This window comes from Aulonocara stuartgranti (genome assembly GCF_965226115.1).
Source record: "Aulonocara stuartgranti genome assembly, chromosome: 10".
Lineage (NCBI taxonomy): Eukaryota > Metazoa > Chordata > Actinopteri > Cichliformes > Cichlidae > Aulonocara > Aulonocara stuartgranti.
In genome coordinates this window covers 16113131-16127903 of record NC_138946.1, presented here as the reverse complement: position 1 = coordinate 16127903, position 14773 = coordinate 16113131, and the positions used below count along the sequence as shown (strand labels likewise).

Here is a 14773-nt window from a genome sequence, read left to right as displayed (position 1 = left end):
TTAATGTAAGCTTGACCGCATTTTCATGATGTTCAGCTTCTCGCTCGGCGCAGTGCTAAAATGAAAGTATGCACGTTGGTATTTCTACAAATAATAACGCGCCCCTGATGAACCTCCTAAGGGCACAGTGGCAGTGGAGCGAGTCAGGGCAGATGTAAATGTATCCAAACTAAGACAAATACACTCCATGCATTTGAATATATTTTACTCTATTATATTTTTACTTTTCAGTCTGTTCAAGCCAGTTAAAGTGTAAAAGGGTAAATTTAAGACTCCATATTTCTCATTTTTTTCAAAATGAATGGAAACGGAAATTTCTTAGAGTTAATATACTATATTAAAATAGCAGTTTAACAGTAATAAACTTGAAGTCTAAAGTTTAAAGCGCACATATTTCTGATTCAATTGTGTTATAGTGTATATTAAAGCTAAACGCATAATAATCTTACTGACTGATCATGACAAAGGTTAGACAGGTAGAGCGAGTCCTTCTAACCCCGCCCTGGCAATTAGGAAACATAAAAGCAGGTGCTGACAACATAACTTTCCAGTTCACAGGACAGCAACAAGGTCAGTAATCCTTTAACTCATTGTTGGCGAAACATCTGAAAGATAGAGGCTTGATTTTAGTAGCTGTTGTAGCAGCATAAAAATGTGGCAGAAGTATTTCTGAGATGGTGTTATTATTATTGATTTATTATAACATTTTAGAATAATTTGGCATTTTTGAGTGTTTGAGTCAGAGTTTAACTATTTGAATTACTGCTTTAATTTCAACATTTATATAGAATTGAATTTAAAGAGAATTCAATAAAAATAGTTTATTGCCAGAATAGTATATTGAGAACTTAACGCTTTAACTAAAATAATTGCCAGAAAGTTCTCATTTGTGTTTAGACAACCTCTGACAATTAAAAAAAAATTCTTATCATACACGTCTTCCGAGGAGGAAGCAGAGTCTGGGGATGAGGGGAATGACCCGTCAATTTCCGGAGGCGAGGTCACTGAGGCAGTTAAACAACTCCTTGGTGGCAGAGCCCCTGGTGTTGATGAGGTCCGCCCCGAGTTCCTGAAGGCTCTGGACGTTGTAGGGCTGTCCTGGTTGACACGCCTCTACAATGTTGCGTGGAGATCAGGGGCAGTACCTGTGGACTGGCAGACCGGGGTGGTGGTCCCCATCTTTAAGAAGGGGGACCGGAGGGTGTGTTCCAACTACAGGGGGATCACACTCCTCAGCCTCCCTGGGAAAGTCTATGCCTGTCACGGTCTGGAGGGCAGACCGTGGGGATGTGGGGAAAGGAGGACCCAAAACGCAGACTCTGCGATGCAAACAGTGCTCTTTATTTACAGTGGAAAGCTGTAAACACAATAACTCCCCGTTGCTCCCTCGAACCCCATGTGCGTGCTTCCCTCCGACGTCTGTGCTCGTGCTCGTGTTCCCCGCTGTTGTGTTACTGCACAGCCTGTGCGTGCTGCCCTTCTGGTCCCTCGTTTCACCTGCAGGACAATACAGAAGCAGCCGTTAAACACTGAACCCGCGCGCGCACACACAAGATCCGCACTTCCTAATGCTACACACTGACTTGGAGTCTTAGCTTAATGATCCCGCGCCGGTGGGAGCTCCAACTCTCTCCTAAGTAGCTCCCCCGACGAGCCCTGATCACCAACAGGTGTGGCATGAACTTCAGGTGTGGCCAGTCCTTCCGCAGGGCCACACCCCTCAGGCCTGCAGGTGGCTGAGCTCCATCCTCCAGCCACACCCGCAGACATACACACCCATACCCTGCCTATACATATGAGTGGGACACAGACTAACACAGCACAGTGCAGAAAAACACACACATCACCAAAATAATAATAACAACAATATCAACGGGAGGTGAGTCAAAACTGCTCACGGACCCCGAGTCCTCCAGAGCTGGGTCCGTGACAATGCCAGGGTGCTGGAAAGGAGAGTTCGTCCGCTAGTCGAACCTCGGATACAGGAGGAACAATGCGGTTTTCGTCCTGGTCGCGGAACACTGGACCAGCTCTCTATCCTTTCAAGGATACTTGAAGGTGCATGGGAGTTTGCCCAACCAGTCTACATGTGTTTTGTGGACTTGGAGAAGGCATTCGACCGTGGCCCTCAGGGTGTCCTGTGGGAGGTGCTGCGGGAGTATGGGGTGTCTGGCCCATTGCTACGGGCCATTCGATCCCTGTACAACCGTTGCAAGAGCTTGGTTCGCATTGCCGGCAATAAGTCGGACTCGTTCCCGGTGGGTGATGGGCTCCGCCAGGGCTGCCCTTTGTCACCGATTCTGTTCATAATTTTTATGGACAGGATTTCTAGGCGCAGCCAAGTGGTGGAGGGCTTTCGCTTCGGTGGCCTCAGAATCTCATCTCTGCTTTTCGCGGATGATGTGGTTCTGTTGGCTTCATCGGGTGAAGGCCTCCAGCTCGCACTGGAACGGTTCGCATGTTCCACTGGGAGGAGGCCCCGGGGCCGATCCAGGACACGCTGGAGAGATTATATCTCTCGGCTAGCCTGGGAACGCCTTGGTGTTCCACCGGATAAGCTGGGGGAGGTGGCTGGGGAGAGGGAGGTCTGGATAAAGCGGATGAAGATGGATGGACGGATGGATTCTTATCATATTTGTGAAAAATATGATAAAAACGAACAAAAAAAAAAACGCACACTGACGATGTAGAAGTCTCAAAAAACTCATGTTTTAAATATGATACACTGGGCATTAAAGGATTAAAAGATTCCTTCTTTTCTTCTTATTAAAATAGACAAGTGCTTCAGAGGATCGCTGTGACTTTGTTCTCATTGTTGTTTAATCCTACTGTACAGTTTGAGATGTACAATTCAGCATTTATTCTAATAAATGCTCAGGTTGATGAGATTGATGGTGACAGTTGTGATTCCTAAAAATCAGCATATCCAAAAATATTTACTTTTAACCTGTATGCATCATACGCCTGTAATTACATGTTTATGTTGCCACTTCATGTTGTGTGACAGGTGGAGCAATGAAGTCTGTGTGGCCGTCTGCATTGTTGCTCTCGCTTCTTTGCACTGGAGCTCTGGGTTTTGACATTCTGCCAGGCAGTTCTCTGACTCACCTGGACATCACTCTGCAGGCCCTGTTTAATGTGACTGTGCAGGTGTGCCGAGCATTTGCTAAGGCTGAAGGGACAGACTTCATTTTCCCTGTAAGAACTCAAATCATTGAAGTTAAATGAACAGAAACAAGGATTTTTAAAACAGTAATGTCAACATGATTTCCTTTGTGTGTTTAGGCACAGCCTTTCACCATACAGGGTGTTGCTACGGCCTGTGGTGCACCTCAGTCATCTAAAACTTTCGTTCGGTCCATTCTGCACATCATATACAGGAATGTGCGTGTGGACATCCGCTATGCCTTGAATGCCAGCTTCCACTTTGATGATGAGATGTTTGTTCAAGGAAAGAAAATCATCATAGAGGGAATACAGGCGGTCAAAGCAAGCAACAAGCTGGAGAATTATGAGGCAGCGAGGCAGAACCTGGGAGAAATTCTGCATCCTTTGCAGGTATTTATCATTACTTACTGCTGTTTAAAAACAACAACAAAAAACCAAACAAAAACAGAGTAAAATAATAACCCTATTTTTCTTCATCGCTTGGAGGATTTCTACAGTCACAGCAACTGGGTAGAACTGGGAGAAAAAAGCCCCAACTCCAATCTAATCAAATCTGGCGCCAGCATTGGGAACATAGCAGGTAAAGAGATAGTATGATGAGATGCCCGTACTGACATACAGATTATACAGATAAAACTATCATTCAATCTCAGAGTAGAAAGATTTAAAAAAACAAGGCCATAATTTAAATGCTGATTTACATGTTCCCAGCTAGGAGCAGGGCGACCTGCCGCAGCTGTGACAGCAACAACTGCAGCAACAACATTTTGGAGGATATCATAGCGGAGAAGATCCTGACATCTGGATACTTTAGTCTCACGCCTGTATTTGCATTGAAACCAAAGGGTAAGGGCTTCGCTCTTCTACAAAACCATCATTGTTTTCCCACACTCAGAAGAGGCTTCACATGTCACTGATTTTCCTGAGATTTACCTAAAACCTACATACTAAAATCTATTTTAACTCTACTATTACTTATTCTTCTAATCCCACTTCACTGCATTTGAAATTGCAGTTACAGCACTTTTTAATGGCTTTTTAACCCACATTTGTCTTGACAGTTACAATTACTTTGAAGTTTTATCAGCTCATCTGGCTAAACGATCAGTGAGCTCATGCTGTGGCGATGCATGTCTCATCATTCGTCCACAATTCACAAAAATTGCTCCTCCTCCTCCAGTATTGGTCATTAATTGCATGCACAATGTCCTCAAGGTCAAAGCCACATTTGTCCTTTCACTGGCACTTTGAAAAGACAAATGTGACACTTCTTGCAGTTTCGCTAAATTCTCGTCCACCTGACGTACTGACCAGTTCAAATTATTCATACTTACAGGACAGGACGGTTTATCATGAGTGAATGAAAAAACTCATTTAAATGATGTCAGCATACTGTAAACTATACTCAGTTTATAAAGAGTCAAAGCAGTATTTAAAAATAGCTGTATTTAAATGGGCAAATACGATTGCACCATTATGATCCAACAAAATATCACCGACAGCAGCCATCACTCTGCTCTTCAGATTGTGTGAGTTTTTGAATGGAAAAAACAGACTTTAGTTATTGGTTCTTGCACATGAGAGATAAACCAACATCCTTGTGAAATAACATAAAAAAGTATCCTTTAAATAGTATTTCATTAGTACACGTTACTTAAGTTAAAATATGAAACAAAAAAAGTGCCTTTAAAACCTGTCTCATCCAAAATCACAGTGTCAGTAAAACACAATCACAGTTTCTTGAGGATGATTTGAAATAAACAGCAGCCGTTCACTCTGAGATTTTCCACCCCCTCCTCTTATGGACAAAAGGAATATTATTCATCCTGGCCTTCAGTTGTTGCTTTAGAGTTTATCACACTGAGTCAGAGTACTGCACATCCAACTGACACACAGCTTACTGTATGTCCTCAAAGGATCCATCAGATAAATCAACTGAAAAACTTTTTCTAACTGCTGCAGAGACACCAAAGCAATGGTGTAAAAGTAATTCCAGTTCATGAACCAAGTTGCACATTGCATAACAACCCTTTTTTTTTATTATCATGTGTTAAATGTGAGGATCCAAAAGCAGATTCACAGGGAGGAGGAGTTACAGAGAAAACACACCATTTTACTGAGACCAGAATACAAACAAAAAACAGAAAATAAAATTAAGAACTCCAACTTACAGAACCTAAACTGGGTAATTAACACTGGTGGTGGTAGCCACAAGGGATAGGTGAACAGACACTCTGGCAAAGAAGAAGCTGAGACAGCAATAATAAATTAGGGTGTTCAGGGGGAGTGGAAACAGCTGAGACTTATTAAAGAAATGAGACTGGGGAAGAACAAAAATCATATACTAAGCAGACAGGCCAAAAGCTTACCAAGACAAAAGAGGAAGTCAGCTTCAGTGAAACAAGCCCTTAAATACACGAGTTAAAAGGAAAAAGAGCTGTGTTTAAGTATTCATCATTCCTCTCTCGCAATATTTGCTGAACAGGAAAATGCAGTCATGGAGGGGCAGTTGATCAGACAAGTAAGATCGAGCCTATAGGTGGGATCAACAAAGACAAAGAGAGTTCCAGCCATGGGTATCTCCACACGCAAGCTGCAAACATTGCAATAGCTGCAACAAGTGAGCTTCTAGAGGACATTCGGGGGGCTGCTGGTGACAGACCATTCTTGCGGTACAAACGCTCTGTGTGTTTCAGTTCATTGTGGTGCAGAAGTTCATTTTATCATTTATCTCTCTCCATCTCCTTCCCCCAGGATGATGGGTCTCTTTAAAGGATCCAGTAAGGCTCTTTGTTTTGTCATCGACACCACAAGCAGCATGAAAGATGACATTGCAACAGTGAAAAATGTCACTTCCACTATAATCAACCGTGATGTGGGAACAGCCAATGAGCCCTCGCTGTACATTCTTGTACCATTTAATGATCCAGGTAGGATCTCTGAGATGCTACGAATTTCTTTTCTGAATGTTCTGAAATGTTACTGTTCTGTCCAATTCATAAGGTGACAATGGACAATAGTAGTATATATATTGACTTTGACTCATGTCATCAAACAGGCTTCGGACCACTGACAAAGACAACAAACTCAGCAGTTTTCCAGAATGCGATTGATTCTCTTGTAGCCACCGGTGGAGGAGATCCACCGGAGATGAGTCTCTCAGGGCTTCAGGTGAAGTGATATATGTTCTGTAATTTTAAAAGCTCGATGCATGTTTGTTGTTTTACCTAAAACTATTATTCAAAGCGGTTTTCCTCACACAGCTGGCTTTAAGCGCTGCTCCATCAAATTCTGAGATCTTCCTCTTCACGGACGCAGCCGCTAAAGACAAAAACCTGAAGAGCACAGTGATCGCACTCATAGAGAGGACCCAGTCGGTGGTATGTAGTAGTTTAAGAATATAACACACTTATCTTAATGATGATTACATTTTTAAACGTCATTGAAACAGGGATGGGCATGTTTTGCTACAAGCAGATGTATAAATAAAGTAGTGTAATGGTCGTATTTTACCTTCTTTTTTTTTTTTAACTCAGTCTAATTGTTTGTAAAGGCTTTATGATTTGGTTAAGCTTGTTTTCATGCACCTTTTTTTCTTCTCAGGTCAATTTTATGATAACTGACACATCATCAGTCAACAGTCGGAAGCGGCGTGCTCCATCCAATAGGATAGCAGAAGCTGACGCTCAGCTGTACAGAGATCTGGCTCAGGCTTCAGGAGGCCAAGCTATCGAAATCACAAAGAGTCAACTTCCTCAGGCCACAGCCATCATAAAGGAGTCCTCCAACGCCTCTCTGGTAATTTCACAAACATCTCACTACTGGCTGGATTTGTCATTTCAAAGATTTCAGCTCTTTAATGTAAGTGCTTACTGTAATGTTCCAGGTGACCCTTCTTCAAGCAGCCAGGAACCCAGGAAAGGCTGAAAGCTTCACTTTTATGATTGATGACTCGGTAACAAATCCTACAGTTTACATTACTGGGGAATCCATCACTTTTACTCTCATTAGCCCCACAGGTATGCTATTCTGAAGGACTGTGGAAAAATTGAATTGAAATTTTTTATTTCAGTCAACTTGATGTTGTTGTTGTTGTTGACTGAAATAAAAAAGAGTTTTTACTATTCGTCGGTCATGACGTCATTTCTGAGCCTGCCCAACAAAGCAGTGGCAGTCTATACTGTCCCCTACATTCTGTTTACACAGTAGTCAAATTCAGATTTTGCCTCATTTTTGAACAAAACAGCATTTATCATGGTGATAAATGCTGTTTTGTTACATAAATATTGATAAAGATGTTTAAAACTACTAAATGCAGTAACCCTAATTTTTGATGTTAAAAAAATTATCATTTAATAATAAATTCCTAAAAATAGTCTGTTTTCTATCTGTGTTCTAACAGGTGAATCTCAGGATAGCAGTGACACAATGGGGTCACTGATCATTACATCCCAGTCTGTGGGAAACTTCTGGTCCCTGCAGCTAAAAAAACAAACTGGAAAATGGGAAATGAGAATGGTGTCAAGTAACCCCTACACTCTGAAGGTCATAGGTGAGACTGTCAGTCGATACTTTTGTTTCTTATCCCTGGGGCCTTGAGGTATAGGTTTGAATGAACTAATAAGCTGTCAGAATGGATGTACTAAATTACCATTACAACAAAGTTTTTAATAAAAACGAATAGAGTTTGCATCTATTTGATGTCTGGCGTTGTAGATAGGAAAGCAGAAAGGTAGGGGGATAACATGCAAGCAGTTTTAGATGGGTCTAAAACCAAACACTTGCATCATCTTCTGTATCATAAGTAACTGGCTCAACCGGGTGAGCTATGACAACCCCTAAAAGGATCTCTTAAAATATGATTGGCATGTCCTGTCCTGTCTGAGCCAAGTTCAGTTCAGTTACCTCTCACCTGAGTGGAAACGTTGTTAAAAGTGAACGTTTCTCCCTTTGTTTCCAAACTATAATTGCACTGTTATTAGTGTTCACATCCTGTAGCTGTGTTTTGTGTAAAAACATGAATTTATTTTGTTATTTGACTAATAATGCTATATCCTAGGAGATGGTGAACATTTCTAGCACACTTGCTATGATGCCAGCACATGTGCAGGGAATGCTCACAGTAACAATACAGGTTAGACATACCTGCATTATTACAGTTAGCATGTCAGTAACATGGCATCTTCATGTATCTCATATTTTGTTAATGAATGAAAGGAAAAAAATCTAAAATACTTAGATTTTATCAGCCAGAGTAGAGCAATGCAGAGAATCTATTGTATGTATATTTGAACAACAGAAAACCAGAAATGGTTTTGCTATTGATTCACTAGAACTAAGCCAATTCTATTATTTAAAAAGTTCTTTAAGGGTTTTTTGATTTCACATAAAACAAAGTACTGGCAATGACAATGAAATTCCAGTGGTCCATGTGTTGTATAGGTCAAAAGATTACACTTTTACACTATGAAAACTGCTACATTCAAGCACAGACATTCGCCTGGTGCTAATTTCCATCCATGTATATGGATGAAGACTCCTTTACCAGTGGTTCAAACCTAGAACCGTCTGCTATGAGGTGGCCACAGTACCATCGTGCTGCCCGGCTGTTATATAAGCTAACTTAAGATACTAATCTAACTACACTATCAAGCTTTAAATTTAGCATGTTCGTGTTCTGCTCGTGTTCTGTTAGTTTATTCTATGCTAAATTAATATTGTTTTACCAGTTGATGTATAAAAATAAGTAATTCAGAAAAAATATTAGATTATTTTACAAACTAAACTTTAAGCTTACAAGCTTAAAAGTCTTTCCAAAACTAAAATAATCTCATGGCTTAGAGTCCAAATTCCTGTAAATTTTGTATGTTGCTACTAGATTAGTGGAGCATGAAGGGCTGCTAGCGTTAGCAATGTTAGCATGTTAGCTTTAACACATTATCGGGCGAAGAGCAGCACCAGTGGATACTCTGTGAGGATCCATTTCACTGCTGTGTTCCTTAAAATTCTTTGCCAGAAATGTTGAGAGAGTGAATATGAAGGCAAAATAGCCTCATGAAAGATCTCATACTTATTTAAAAAGTTTCCTTGGCAGCACAGGTCTTTGGGCAGCCTAGAAAAACGTAAGTAGTCTGTGAGGATTTATTTTCGTTGTCTTAAAGGCTAAATGGAAATGCTAATGACTCAACATATTCAAACACCAACAGGAAGTGGAAATAGAAAGAGGAAAAGGAACTATATTTTTTAAAAGTCTGAATAAAAACAAAATTCTGTATTCTTAATTCCTGGTTCTTGAATCTATTCACTATGCTTTAGATTTCATTTTTAAATTATTAAAAAGGTTTTTTGAAGTTTTAATTCAAACTCTTTATTATTGTTAGTGTTTAGTTTTTCCATAAACCCATCCTATTTGAACCTCTTTTTTATGGATTTATATATCCATCCATCCATTCGCTTCCGCTTATCCTTTCCAGGGGCGCTGGAGCCTATCCCAGCTGTCATGGGGCGAGAGGCGGGGTACACCCTGGACAGGTCGCCAGTCTGTCGCAGGGCCAACACACAGGGACAGACAACCATTCGCTCTCACATTCACTCGCACATTCACACCTAGTGGCAATTTGGATTATCCAATTAACCTTCCCCACAAGCTGCATGTCTTTGGACGGTGGGAGGAAGCCGGAGTACCCGGAGAGAACCCACGCAAACACGGGGAGAACATGCAAACTCCACACAGAAAGACCCCGGCCTGATGGTGGAATTGAACTCAGGACCTTCTTGCTGTGCGGCAACAGTGCTAACCACTGTGCCACCGTGCTGCCCGATTTATATATCATTTAGAATTAAAAAAAAAAGTCTTTAATTTTATTTTAATCATATAATAGTTAGAATTTATTTAGATATTATGTTATTTGTAAGTATTTGTCGTATTCAGAATTATCAGTTCATGAAATGCATTATTTCCATTGCCATTAGTCTCCAGGCCCTCCATATATTTGACTTTTTTCGTTTTGTTTTTTTTTACCCCCTCATCATTTTTAGGTCAGAGTCCTATCGACTTCTTCTTTGACTTAGTGGTGGTGTCACAGGGCCCTTTTGGAGGATTTGATACCCTGGCGACACGTCCCAGTGCTGGTAAAGGCAACTGTTAAGACTTGGTGATCTGCAGATGTAACATACCATTAAAACATTAGACGTAATGAATTGACTTTTTCTTGAAAGGTGGCAATGGTAGCCTGTTGATGTCTTTAACGGGGAGTGACACTGCCACGGTGACAGAAGTCACTCTGGTTGGATCATCTGGGTCAGAGATGATTAAAGGAGTCTTGGTGCCGCAGAGCAATGCAAGCATCTTGGTTCTGGTTGACAAGTTTCCATCAGAGGACTTTGAGGTGCAGGTGAAGGGACAAGCTGATAGTTTCACCTCCAAGGCTTTAATACTCTTCCAGAGACAGTCACCAACCAACTTCAGATCATCAAATCTGACGATAAATGTGAGCTGCAATCCACGACTTGTTTTGTGACACAAAAGCATCAAATCAAACATGGAAAAACATGCAGCAGCTCAAATAAGTATCTCTATAAATGTACTCTCTCTTTGTAAAGGCTAATCCAGAGACCATCATAGTACCCGGAATGCTATTTTCTGTGCCCTTCACTCTGATGACGAGTGGAACAGGTGGAAACTTCACAATTCGATCCACCAACAGCAGAGGGTTCGACTCTACATTTCCAACCAGTATGTTCCTGGAGCCTGGAATCACTAATAATGGCACAGTGACCCTCTCAGCACCTCTGAATACCACATCTGGAACTGATGTCACCCTGGCCATTGAGGCCGAGGCTCCTGGGGGCACAGACAGTAACTACATTGTGTTGCGCTTCTCCGTTCTTAACACGGTAATACTATAACTGTAAACTTTTTGTTTTAAGCTTTTTGGGTATTTCTTTTTTTTATTATTATCTCTTTTATTGGGACAGCTGTTGAACATAGCAGTAGTTTACCTTTTTACACTTTCTTTGCTGTCACATTTTAACTTATAATTGAAAAATAAAGAAGACAAAAAAAGAAGAGAAAAGAAAAGAAGAAGAGAGAAAAAAAAACTAGGGTTAGGAGGCAGCAGGGCAGGAAGGTTTACGTAGTACTCAGGGTTGTAACATCATATACAAAATCACACCTCATATGCTTAACATAGTCTGTCCATTTAGACCATATTCCGTAGAAGGTATCTCTCTGAAGTTTAAGAGAAAATGACATTTTTTCCATCGTATAGATCTCTTGTACAGAATGTATCCAGTCTTCTATCATTGGTGGTTCAGGCTTAAGCCATCTTCTCGTAAGAGGCTTTTTACTTGCGGCCAGAAGGATATACAGGAGTCTTCTGTCATTGGAATTCAGTTTATCCACTGGTGCATTGCACAAAAATATGGTCTCAAAAGTTGAAGGAAAAACAAATGAAAAAACATTTTGTAAATGATCATGGATTAGAGACCAATACTGGCGAATAACTTTACAGTCCCAAAAGATGTGGAAATGGTTCGCTCCGTCTCCCCCACATCTCCAACATTTATCACCAATTCCTCGATATCTTTGTTGAGCAGGGGTAATGAAAAATCTCATAATGCTTTTCCAGCAAAATTCACGCCAAACATTAGACCCAGTGGTAGCCCACTGTATCTTGCATGCGTGAGCCCAACACTTCTCTGTAATTGTCAAATTACCCTCCTATTCCCACTTCGCTTTAATATACAGAGTGCTGTCGTTTTTACACCGCTGGATGCTGTTATATAATTTAGAAATAATTTTACTTTGCACTTCAGATTTGATTAGTAATAAGAATGTTTCTACAAATTGTAATTCGTTTAGGTTCACTTTTAAGTTTTGATTAAAATAATTTCTGATCTGTAGATATCTAAAAAAATCATCTGATCCCAAGTCATGTTTACTCCTTAAAGATTCAAAGCTTTGAAATGCACCCTTATAGACAAATGAATAATAATTAGTTATTCCTTTTGAAATCCAGTTTTTGAATCTATTATCATATTGATTTGGAGTAAAATCTGAATCATATGCACACCATCTTAAAACCTTAGAGGCATTTTCCAAACCACCAATTTTTATTACTTCTTTCCAAGCAGATATCATTATTTGTAGTATAGGTTTATCTGCCATATGTATTTTATTCTGCAAGTTTATGTCCGATATTAAAGCTGAAACTGGTATTTCTTTTACTATTGTTCCTTCAACATCTTTCCATCCGGCGGTGTAGTTTGGACAACAGAGACAAATCAGCGGTCTTAACTGAGCTGCACAATAATATTCTCGTAGACAGGGAAGCCCACGACCTCCCTTTTCTTTCTTTAATTGGAGCGTTTTATATTTAACTCTAGCTTTTTTCCCATTCCAGATGTATTTTGACAATGTTCTATCCCATGCCGCAAACTGTTTTTGTGGTATGGCAATCGGTAGAGACTGAAACAAATACAGCAGTCGGGGAAGAATATTTAATCTGATTGATTCAATCCTGGAGTGTAGGTCCAGAAATGGAATAGCGTTCCATCTTTGTATATCTGATTTTATAGATTCATTTAGAGGGGCATAGTTGACATTGAACATTTTGGTGAAGTCACGATGTATTACCACCCCTAAATACATAATGCTATCTGCATCCCATTTCCATTTATAACGATTCTTAATTTCAACTGGTGGTTCATAGTTTAAAGTTAATACCTGCGTTTTATTTATATTGACCTTATATCCCGATAAAGAACCATACTGTGATAGTGCTTCCATGAGATGGGGGAGTGCCTGTGAGGGACAGGTTAATGTTAAAAGTAAGTCGTCAGCAAATAATGCTAATTTCTGTTCCCCTCCTGGCATTCGTACTCCTGTTATATGCTGATTCTGCCTAATCCACTGACTTAGTGGTTCTATAAACAAAGCAAAAAGCAGCGGTGAAATGCAGCAACCCTGTCGTGTCCCTCGTTCCAATATAAATTATTCGGTGAGGTCCCCATTGATTTTGATTTTAGCTGTTGGTTTGTTGTATAACTCTGAGATAATATCAATTATAGATGTATCAAAATTAAACTTCTCAAGCACTTTGTATAAAAAGGACCATCTCACTGAGTCAAATGCCTTCTCGGCATCTAAGCTTAACACTAAGGTCTCTAATTTTTGTTTGTCAACTTGCCGCAATATGTGCAAAACCTTTCTGATGTTGTCCCTGGCCTGTCTATGTTTAATAAAACCCGTTTGGTCATTATGTATTAACCAAGGTAATATTATTTCTAGTCTCTTAGAGATAATAGATGTAAACAACTTGTAGTCAATATTCAATACACTGATTGGGCGATTTATCTTTTCCTTCTTTTGGTATAATGGAAATCATTGCTTCCCTCCATGAAGGAGGGATAATTTTCTTTTCCATTACCCCTTTTTGGGTATTTCATGAAAAATCATTAATAAAAAGAATTGTTGGGAAAAAAAAGTCAATTGTAATAAATTTTATCATCTCTGTTTGTTAAACTACAGGCCTGAAGGTTTTTTTATGCTTAGCTAACCTGCTGTGCACCAACTAAAATCACTTTAAGCCAATCATAAGTAACAAAGAAACACATTTCTATAGAGCAAATATTGAGGAAGTTGCAGTTCCTTTAGATTCAGGCTTTTTGCTGACTTCATGCATTTTCCTTCCCCTTTTAGGTGACCGATTTCAAGGCACCAGTGTGTGAGCAGCTCAGCCTGCAGACCAACTGCTCTGTTAACTGCAGCATGAGGATGTGGGAGGTCTCTAGCCGGGTGACTGATGGAGCTGATGGGACGGGCGTTGATCTTGTCACCCTCAAGCAAGGAAACGGGACCATAAACACCACCCTGGATTCAAGCAATGAGAACATAACACTGGTGTACTACAGCGCATCCTGCTGTTCACCTGACATGGAGATAGAGGTTGTGGATCGCGTGGGTAATGTAGCCACCTGCTCCTACAGCGGAAGGCAAGGTACAATATCTCCTGTCTCTGAAGCCACAAAGCTCACTTGGTCGCCCTTATTTTGTCTCAGCATTGTGATTGTGGGACTCCACATTCTGACAAAAATGGGCATCCAGTGACGTCAGTGTGGTACAGCTATAATTTATGTATGTCAATATATATGTATAAGTTATATCAGTTCTATTTTTGACATTTAACTACTACTAGTATATTGGCTACTGTGGTATGGAGGCACTTACAAAAACTGATGCCTTGAAATATATTACAGCACTGTGCACAACCATTATGCCACCTCTAATTTCTTTAAAATCTGCTTACTTTCTTCTATTTCACTTGTATCAAGTAGTCCTGATCAATACTTCTCCAGACGTTCTGAAGTTTTTCTTCGGACATTGGGTGCCTTTTCACTCTTTTTCAGTCCAGTCCATGTACCTGATCATTTTCATAATGATGTTCTTTCTGGTCAGTTTACACTGACCTATGAGTCAATGAAACATAAGAAAGGCAGCTAGCTCAAAGCAGACATCCTATCAAAGAATTTAAAACCCTTTATTACAACACAACCTTTTGCAAAAACACAGAATTTGATCTCACTTTTTTAGCCAAATCTACAA

The 14773-nt window shown here is 40.2% G+C and overlaps 1 protein-coding gene across 1 annotated transcript; it reads left to right on the top strand.

Moving 5' to 3' along the window:
• Nucleotides 1-559: 559 nt before the first annotated feature.
• LOC309715315 (von Willebrand factor A domain-containing protein 7-like) lies at nt 560-14585 on the top strand. Its single transcript, XM_082548326.1, has 16 exons — nt 560-570; nt 3008-3198; nt 3286-3558; nt 3655-3748; nt 3880-4014; nt 5654-5840; nt 5923-6098; nt 6227-6339; nt 6432-6548; nt 6772-6966; nt 7055-7187; nt 7571-7720; nt 10207-10299; nt 10387-10658; nt 10771-11064; nt 13871-14585. The coding sequence occupies exons 2-16, from the start codon at nt 3016-3018 to the stop codon at nt 14276-14278; spliced, it is 2823 nt and encodes a 940-aa protein (XP_082404452.1). The 5' UTR covers nt 560-570; nt 3008-3015; the 3' UTR covers nt 14279-14585.
• Nucleotides 14586-14773: the final 188 nt, after the last annotated feature.

Coding starts and splice junctions, on each gene's coding strand:
- LOC309715315 (XM_082548326.1), top strand. CDS start 3,016: ATGAAGTCTGTGTGGCCGTCTGCATTGTTGCTCTCGCTTCTTTGCACT. Junction 6,340..6,431: donor TGAGTCTCTCAGGGCTTCAG/GTGAAGTGATAT, acceptor TTCCTCACACAG/CTGGCTTTAAGCGCTGCTCC. Junction 10,300..10,386: donor GGCGACACGTCCCAGTGCTG/GTAAAGGCAACT, acceptor TTTTCTTGAAAG/GTGGCAATGGTAGCCTGTTG.